Consider the following 9,569-nt stretch of genomic DNA (forward strand, 5'->3'; position numbering starts at 1 on the left):
CTTCAGCCTTCCTCAGAGTGTGTCAGGAACCAAATGAATGACACGTGTAGGTATAATTAATCAGTGAACTTGGGAGAAACTTTTGTGATTTTTTTTTTTAAATTACCATCAGAAGGATAAAATATACAGTTTAAATTTTTTTTATTTTTTTTATCATATTTATCCAAACATTTGCCTGTCATTCAAAATCCTCAAATATGGCACTAGGCACATCCAAGTGTTAGTGTGGAGTGTGGAGCTGTTAGTGTGTACTGCATGACATGAAGGCACCAGCGCAATCACTCAAATTTTTCCTGATAACAGTGGAAAAATTTTAAACATTTTGTCATTTTATTTATGAATAAATGATTTAGTAAATTATTTATTAATAAATAATTAAAATATCTCCTTGCTATTTTTTCCAATACATTCATAGTCATTACTTTTGCCGGGGCTCTGTGGCAAGCTTTATGTAATTAAAGTAATTAAATTAATGTAAACATGCAATTAGTCAACTAATGGCTTAAATGAATGACTACTAGTCGACTAGAAAAATCTTCAGTTGGGGCGGCACTAGTTTGATTTTGCAATGTTAGACTGTTTTATTTTTATATATTATGAGATTGTGTGTCTGATCTTAAAGAGATAGTTCACCCAAAAATGGAAATTCTGTCATTAATTACTCACCCTCATGTCGTTCCAAACCCGTAAGACCTCCTCCGTTCATCTTCGGAACACAAATTAAGTGTTAATTATAATTTTCTCCATTACTACTTTATCTGGCAAATGGCTGTAGAGATAAACTGGTTAACAATCTGAATTCACCTTTATTTTCAACAGAACATGTATCTTTATTAAATGATCAAATATACTGCATCTTTTGTCAGTAAATATAAATTAATGTGTAGTTATTCAGTTATTTATTACTCTGTTCAGATTGAAACGCTGTGCTCTCACTGGTCAGAGCTGTGAATCTGTGGCATCAGTTCTACAATCATCAAACTCCCGTCTGATAGAGCTGGACATGAGTCACAATGAGTTGCAGGACTCAGGAGTGAAGCTGCTCTCTGATGGACTGAAGAAACCAAACTGTCAGCTGAAGATACTGAGGTTTGAGATTCAGATGCATTTATATGTTGATTTGATACACATGAGGTATAATCACCCAAATCAAATAAGTTATTGAAATGATGTTTAATAAAACTGATAGTTCTGCTTCTTGATTGGTGATTAGCTGAGCTGCATTTGAAGCTGTTGTAAAACACTCTGTAAACACACACCTGTGACATTATTACATCAGTATCATTGTGTTGCTGTGTCTATGTTGCTTGGCAATCATTCATCTAAACATTGGAATCCAAGGCATTTATTCCTTTGTTCTCATTATGGTCATCACAATCTGAGCATTAAAAATGACTAAAACACTGCACACTGATGCATTTGGGCCTTCAGCCTTCCTCAGAGTGTGTCAGGTACCAAATGAATGACACGTGTAGGTATAGTTAATCAGTGAAGTTGGGAGAAACCAAATTAACCTTTACAGGTAGATCGAATCCCCCCCCCCCACACACACACCTTCATTTGTTTTACTTGTTGAAAGAATGAACAATACAGATTTATTTTCGTAGTCGTATTTTGATCATATTTATCCAAATGTTTGCCAGTCATTAAAAAAAACAAAAAAATGGCTCTATAGGCACATCCAAGTGTTTGTGCAGAGTCTGGAAGCTGTTAGCGCAGAGGTCTTCAACCTTGCTCCTGGGGACCCACTGTCCTGCAAAGTTTATTTCCAGCCTGTTACAGCACACTTGCCTGTGTATTTTCAAGCAATCTTGAGGAGCTTGATCAGCTGCTTCAGGTGTGTTTGATTAGGGTTGTAGCTAAATTCTGCAGGACAGTGGGTCCCCAGGAACAGGGTTGAAGACCTCTGTGTGTTTACTGCATGACATGAGGGCACCAGCGCAATCACTTGGTTTTTTTTCCTGATAACAGCAGAAAAACTTTTATTAAATTATATTATATACTTTATATTATGAGATGTGTCTGATGTTAAAAATTATAATTTTCTCCGTTACAACTTTATCTGGCAAATGGCTGTAGAGATAAACTGGTTAACAATCTGAATTCACCTTTATTTTCAACAGAACGTGTTGATCTTATTAAATGATAACAGATAATATATCAGTAAATAAAAATGGATGTGTAATTGTTCAGTTTTTTTATTATTCTGTTCAGATTGGCAAGCTGTTATCTGACTGGTCAGAGCTGTGAATCTGTGGCATCAGTTCTACAATCATCAAACTCCCGTCTGATAGAGCTGGACATGAGTCACAATGAGCTGCAGGACTCAGGAGTGAAGCTGCTCTCTGATGGACTGAAGAAACCAAACTGTCAGCTGGAGATACTGGGGTTTGAGAATCAGATGTGTTTTTATATGTTAATTTGATACACATAAAGTATCATTACCAAATCAAATAGATTAGTGGGTTTAATTATTTTTTAATTAGTTTTCCAATTAAAGACAAAATTAGTTAATTATCTAATCTGAGCAACATCTCCAAATATTACTGCATCAATTACAAATGTATTAAATCTCACATGGAAATACTAATAAAAAATACAACACAAAAGTTTTTATATATAAAATAAAAAGTCCTACCCATTAAAATTGCTACAGGGTCTGAGGTTAAATATTAGGCAAGGCAAGGCAAGGCAAGTTTATTTATATAGCACATTTCATACACAATGGTAATTCAAAGTGCTTTACATAAAAGAAAAGAAAAAAAATAAAATCACAACAATAAAACAAGGAATTTAAAAACTTTGAAAATGATTTAAAAAAGGTTTAAAATGAATTTAAGAAAACGATTATACATAGAATATAGTGCAATCAGTTCGGACATCGCACAGTGCTCATTCAATAAATGCACCGCTAAACAGATGAGTTGGATTTAAATGTGACTAATGTTTTAGCACATCTGATCTCTTCTGGAAGCTGGTTCCAGCTGCGGGTGGCATAATAACTAAAAGCAGACTCCCCTTGTTTTGTGTGAACCCTTGGTATTTCTAACTGACTTGATCCTAATGATCTGAGTGGTCTGTTAGGTTTATATTCAGTGAACATATCTGCTATGTATTTACATAGAGAAATTAGTTCATTTCTCTATGTTTTGATTGGTGATAAATGTAAATAAACAAATACTGTATCCATAAATGGAACAGACTTGTTAGTGTAGTAGTAACATTATTATTATTATTATTAGAGTGAGAGGGGACCTGTGTTCATACCCCTGCTAAATGATTAAATGTAAATGTAAATATCCCGGTCTGACATATGGTTTATTTATGACCAGGTGAAAACAAGAGTCCAAGAGGATATGATGGACAGCTACTATATGCTTGTCAGTTAAAAGCTACAGAATATGCTAAATAACATGAGAAATGAGAACATAACATCCTGGTTTTGTTTATTCTGTCAACAGTCATGCAAGCATAAAATGTGTACAGTATAATAAGAGAACCTGTCTACCATGTTATTGTTTAGCCTGGTCTCATGTTTATATACGTAGGTATTAATACGTAACATTTACAAGCACAAAACGTACATTTTTGTAAGTTTTTAGTAATGCTAAAACGTACAATTTAAACGTATTTCAACGTTTAAAACGTACAAATCGCTACGTATTTTTAGCTAAAAAACATACAAATATTTACGCATCTTTTATATCATTAAGATATTCGTATCCATGCATTTTTATCATTTTATCAATAAGCGATTTAGATTTTTAGACCCCTTAACCTACCTCCAAACCTAAACCTATCCATTTTACAGCGAATATGCATTTTTATAATTTTATTAATACGCAATTTAGATTTTTAGACCCCTTAACCTACCCCCAAACCTTAACCTACCAATTTTATAGCGAATATAAAAGAATATAAAACGCAAATGACCGAAATATGCAGGAAAATAGTCGTCAAGTCTGCTTTATTGTCAATTCTTCCACATGTACAGCACATACACACAGAGAATTGAAATTGTGTTACTCTCAGACCCTTGGTGTATACAGATAACACTAACAGTAGAACATAAATACAGATAGATACAGATTAAATATAAAATGTTAGCCGCTAGCCTAGCCCGGATACCTCCGCACTTGCCCCTCTTCTGCTTCCTCTCGCGCCGCTTGTGGCGCCTCCGCTGTGGGCGAGATGCAGTAGTGGGGGTCGGTGATGGTGTGGGCCTCCGGAGCAGACCGAGATCCCGCAGCTGTTCGGCGTGCGCAGAGTTTAACTCTAAAAATGTGGTTTTGCCAACATCGAGCAGAAACTCACGACTGTATGTGCGCTTAGAGACAGATAGACGCGACGAATACGTACAAAAACACTGCGACTCACAAGACAAAAAACACGAAAACACCTTTCTGTCGGGAGAGAGAGAAGCCGCAGCATGGGAACGCGCCGCCATGTTGATCACAAAATAACCATTTTAGTAACAATATAGCATTAAAATATTTTTATAGTCTCTAATCCCACTCCTACTTATAAACCTAAACATTTCTGTACAGTATAAAAAACTTGACAGACAGATAAATGCAATTACAATCATTTATTTATTGCAAAAATGTCAAAAGCAGCACCAAATGTAATCCAAATGATGCGTTGCACCCGCAGTCCTCTCTGGCGGAATACAGTAGGTTTGTGTGATCCAGAGCAGAATTTATGTTGTTAATCGCTGAAAATATTATCCAGATAATTTTCCCGATCCCCTCCGTGAACTCGTGAAGGCGAGCGCGCATCATTCAAACACACCTCACCAGAAACACGGCTTGTCGCAATCTGTGACGAATGCAGGCGAGAGCCAATGAGCGTTCAATTATCCGGCCGTAAAACCTGTCGTTTGAAGCGGCAGCATTTGAATTTGTAAAGAGCGCGTCAGTCAGCGCAGGCTTTCTTTGCTGCTCATGGTCACTGGACTCGCTGCTCGGGATGGAGATGAAGATCACAGAATAAAGGCTTGGATTTGTATGAGATCACTTTGCATTGTTTTCAAACTCAGATGAAAATGTGAAATTATTTAAATATTTAATGGATGTGTAATTATTCAGTTATTTATTACTCTGTTCAGATTGACAAGCTGTAATCTGACTGGTCAGAGCTGTGAATCTGTGGCATCAGTTCTACAATCATCAAACTCCCGTCTGATAGATCTGGACATGAGTTATAATGCTCTGCAGGACTCAGGAGTGAAGCTGCTCTCTGATGCACTGAAGAAACCAAACTGTCAGCTGAAGATACTGAGGTTTGAGATTAATTTCCAGTATACTGATATATTAAAGAATCTGCTAAATATATAGTCAAAATGTGTAATGTGTGAATTTTGTATTTGTTTGTGTAAGAGTCACTCTCAGAGAAAAAAAGAATATTGTTGTACAGAAAACAATTAGCAGAGTGTCAACAGCTCAGTTTAAGATGCTATTGATGCAGCATTTCATTTACAAAGAACCTAAAATCAAAACTTACACAAACACAGCCTTCAGGAGATACAAATCTATTAGCTCATGATGGATGTGTAATTATCCATTTTTTTTATTACTCTGTTCAGACTGGAACGCTGTAAACTCACTGGTCAGAGCTGTGAATTTGTGGCATCAGCTCTACAATCATCAAACTCCCGTCTGATAGATCTGGACATGAGTTACAATAATCTGCGGGACTCAGGAGTGAAGCTGCTCTCTGATGCACTGAAGAAACCAAACTGTCAGCTGGAGATACTGAGGTTTGAGAATCAGATGTGTTTTATGTGAATTTGATCCACATGATATAGGGATGTAAAGATTCACTCATTGTCTCAAATGCATTGATTGCAAATCCTGATGATGCATATACATCAATCTTGAAACATGGATTTCTGAATTGTGAAACATTTCAGAAGTATCTTCAGCATTAACACCAGATTTTTTATTGCGAATCTGCTGTTTGACGCTGCAGTCATCAAGTCTGCCTAAATCAGTGAAACATTGTAGTTTTATACACATTTTAGGAGGCATAGCTCAGAGCAGACAAAGCTCCTGGGCGACGACCTTAAAGCATGCAAAGGGAGTAAGCAGTTATAGCATCCGCATCAGACTCTGGAATGTCACCAGCCCTAATTCAGTCAGCGATTCTGGAATTATATTATCATAGAGATTAAGAAATGTCCACACCTTAATTATTGATGATCACTAACAGTGAGCACAAAGAATGGGCAAATGGAGAGGGATACCAAGAGTCATTAGACAAACAGTGATTGTCTCAGTTATTTTGCTTGTTTGACTCAACCTACTAGAACCTTTGCATAACATTAATTAATTGACGTCATCATCTTCACTTTAAATGTCAAATACAATGTACATCACTTAAGTTTTTCAGGTGATCTTTTGTCATTACACAGGATCAGCAGATCTTAAGCAGTTTCTTAAATTTGTAATCCCACAGCATCTTCTGAGCACCTCATATTTGATCTGTCCTCGGGACGGTCACTGATTATCACATGAGCTGATGACAGATCTCTCATAATAGCGCTAGTCTTGAGTGAAATCATTTTACAGCCTTATCAGTTATTTCCAGCAAAAAATAATAATTGTGAAATGAGATTTTGGTCGCATTGCTCACCCCAACTCTGAATGCATTTAAAAGATACAGAATCAATTTGAATCACATTGAAGGGAATTGTTCTGAATTTGATAAAATTGTTCCTGAATAGAATCAAAAACCTATGAATTGTGAATCAAATTGATTAGCTGTCTACCCAAAGATTCACACTCCTCTTAAGGTAGGACTGTCCACATCTGAATGAAATTATGAGTTTTGAAGTTGAAGACAATGACAGATTCAGCTGATTGTCTTCTGAGCAACATCTCTTAATATTTCTGCATTGGATACAAATGTTTTAAACCTCACATGACAAGACCAAAAAATAAACAGGAATAGAAAACATAAATTAATTAAATAAAGATTGAGGGAGCAAACATATGTTTTACTCGTAATCTACAACTTTAATTGATTTGAAACATTAACTGCAGTTAGCATCTAAATGTACCTCATTCAGGTCAAAAGATTTAACAGGTTTTGTCATGAGTTCTAATCTCACAGATGTTTTTATTGTTTCTGTGTGTTTGTAGATTAGTGTCGTGTGAGGTGACAGATGAAGGCTGTCGTTATCTGGCTTCAGCTCTGCGTTCAAACCCTTCACACCTGAGAGAGCTGGATCTGAGAGAGCTGGATCTGAACTCAGAAGAATCAGGAGTCAAGATGTTCTCTGATCTACTGAACGATCCAAACTACGCACTGAACAAACTCGAGTGTATTCAGAGGTAAGATTCATCTCATCCTGTATGTGTTTGTATATGTATTTCAGTCTAACCATCTACAGATATACAGTGGAGTGAAATGTCATTTAGAACAGTGTTTCTCAACTGGTGGGTCGCGAGACCGTTCTGAGTGGGTCGTGGAGTGTTTCTGATGCGAGACTTTTATTTTAAAAGACGTGCATGAAGCTGTTGACACTTCTATATTCTATCGTTATTTTCGTATCTTGTTATGAAATAAAAAGTCTCTCACCTCAGAAAAGCGAACTATACTGTCCTGCCAGATGTTATACCGTGCTCGTAGCACACGCGAACGTGGCGGCCCGCTGTATATCATTTCACTAAAGTGCAGAAACTACGAGCATGCAACGCGTGAAATAAAAGTACAGTACTGATAAATCACATAACTGCTACTGCGTGCGTTAGCTGGGAAGGATTTGCATGAAGGTATGATATTCATTCTATTCAGGAGCAGTTTCCACGTTTCATTAACACTTCATGTTAGTATTGTATATTCACCATGGTAACTGTTGTTTCCATAACCCAAAAATACCATGTTATTTTCACTTTGTGTCATATCAATCTCATTGAGTAGGCCTTCTTTAAAAGACAGTTAATACAAAAATCAAAATTCTGTCATTTGATCACCCTCGTGTCATTTCACACCTGAATGACTTTCTTTCTTCTGCAGGATATGAGAGAAAGCCATTTTCTTGTGCTTGAACAAAAGAAAATAAAAATAGAGTGGTCTTACCCAACTCCTTAACTACATGAAAAACAGGAGAAAAAGAAAATAAGTGGCACCCAAACCCTACTGCTTCAGCTGTGAAGGAAAATTTTAATATTTACAGTCTTTACAGTAAAGGGGTGCAACACACTGCCCCAATAATGAAAATAAAAAGAAAATACACTGGGGGAAAACATAACGGGGACAAGATACAAAAGGTAAGGGGAAAAAATTAAAGCTTCGCACCTATAAAGGGAAAACACACGAAAGAGGAAAAAGCACACAATTTACTCATCACAATGAACTATAGCACTTCAATCAATCTCTCTCGATGACACAACACACCCACAGAATCTCCCCCCGCTCCCCGTCAGCATCCACAGCGGATTTCAGAGGACGCTCCGCTCTTTTCTGCCGATCCCAGGCATGTCAGGTGCATTCAATGAAAGTGGATCAGATTCCTGCATTCACGGAACAGTTTGAGTTTATAGGTTCACTTCTGAGTGTTCAGGAAAGGGTTTGAACCTCTTTGCATTGCTGGTTGAGGTTTAGTCGTAGTTATTTACTCTTAAAGTGCTTTTAAACATCTCTGTGGAAAAAGAAGGGGAAGTAATCTGCAAAAAAAGTTTTTTTTTGTTTTTGTTTTTACTGCTGCTTCACAAATTGTAAAATTTTAGGTTAGTTTCATGAAAGCACTTTACAGGCGCCTGAGAAGAGCTTGTGCTGTGACTACTATTAAATCATCCATTAACCAGAATATCATCTGTGTTTGTGTTTAACCGTAAAGTCTAAAGCACACTCATTCAAGCACTATGATGCTAATTTATATACGCCTTTCTCTAATAGTGATTAAAATGGAAAAATATTTAAGCTAAACAAATGTGACATTTGTAAAAATTCTCTTCATTGACGTCTAATAATCCAATCTTGAATATAACTGTCTTAATGTGATTAGTATGATGTATTCTGTAGTATTAATATCAGTGGACAATGCTCTCCTATTTCCACTGGACTAATAAAGTATCTGAACTGGGTCATTAGGCAAGTAAGTATTCAGATGATAGCATTTTTAATTAAGAGATCATTTGAGGATACAATAAAAGATAATAGTCCCTGTTTCTGGACAGAGGAATATTTCATGTTGACAATCACACACTCATATCCACACAGACTGCCATTAATGACCTGAACAGAGATATATTTGGAAGTGAATCGGTGTAATGTTTCCCCTAACGTTCACAAAAAAAAAAAAAAAGCTTACCGGGAACGTTCGCAAAACGTTCTTAGAACATGTTTTTGTTATCTGGGTTACTGGCCACATCAGACCCCTTTTACTTTGGTAAAGAAAACGTTATGCAGCACATGTAGTCCACTGTCAATACTGAACCCATCTGAGAAAGAGATGTAGAGAGAGTGTGGTTTACACAATGTCTCGTATTTAAAAGAAAGATTCCTGCCTGTTTTCTAGTCTCAGGCACTGTGTGTATTGTTGTAAGCGTATGTTATTTGCCTTG

General features: G+C 36.5%; 1 protein-coding gene across 1 annotated transcript in view; it reads left to right on the forward strand.

Moving 5' to 3' along the window:
• LOC107705896 (NACHT, LRR and PYD domains-containing protein 12-like) overlaps positions 1-8,883 on the forward strand; it is a 22,257-nt gene extending 13,374 nt beyond the window's left edge. The window contains exons 9-14 of the mRNA XM_016509414.1: positions 916-1,089; positions 2,215-2,388; positions 5,108-5,281; positions 5,585-5,758; positions 7,143-7,334; positions 8,020-8,883. Coding sequence (XP_016364900.1) covers positions 916-1,089; positions 2,215-2,388; positions 5,108-5,281; positions 5,585-5,758; positions 7,143-7,334; positions 8,020-8,026 — 895 coding nt within the window. The 3' untranslated portion in view covers positions 8,027-8,883. The remainder of the gene's footprint in view (positions 1-915; positions 1,090-2,214; positions 2,389-5,107; positions 5,282-5,584; positions 5,759-7,142; positions 7,335-8,019) is intronic.
• The last annotated feature ends 686 nt before the right edge of the window (positions 8,884-9,569 follow it).

The sequence above is a fragment of the Sinocyclocheilus rhinocerous genome, unplaced genomic scaffold (genome assembly GCF_001515625.1).
Source record: "Sinocyclocheilus rhinocerous isolate Xijiao unplaced genomic scaffold, SAMN03320098_v1.1 scaffold1615, whole genome shotgun sequence".
Taxonomy (NCBI): domain Eukaryota; kingdom Metazoa; phylum Chordata; class Actinopteri; order Cypriniformes; family Cyprinidae; genus Sinocyclocheilus; species Sinocyclocheilus rhinocerous.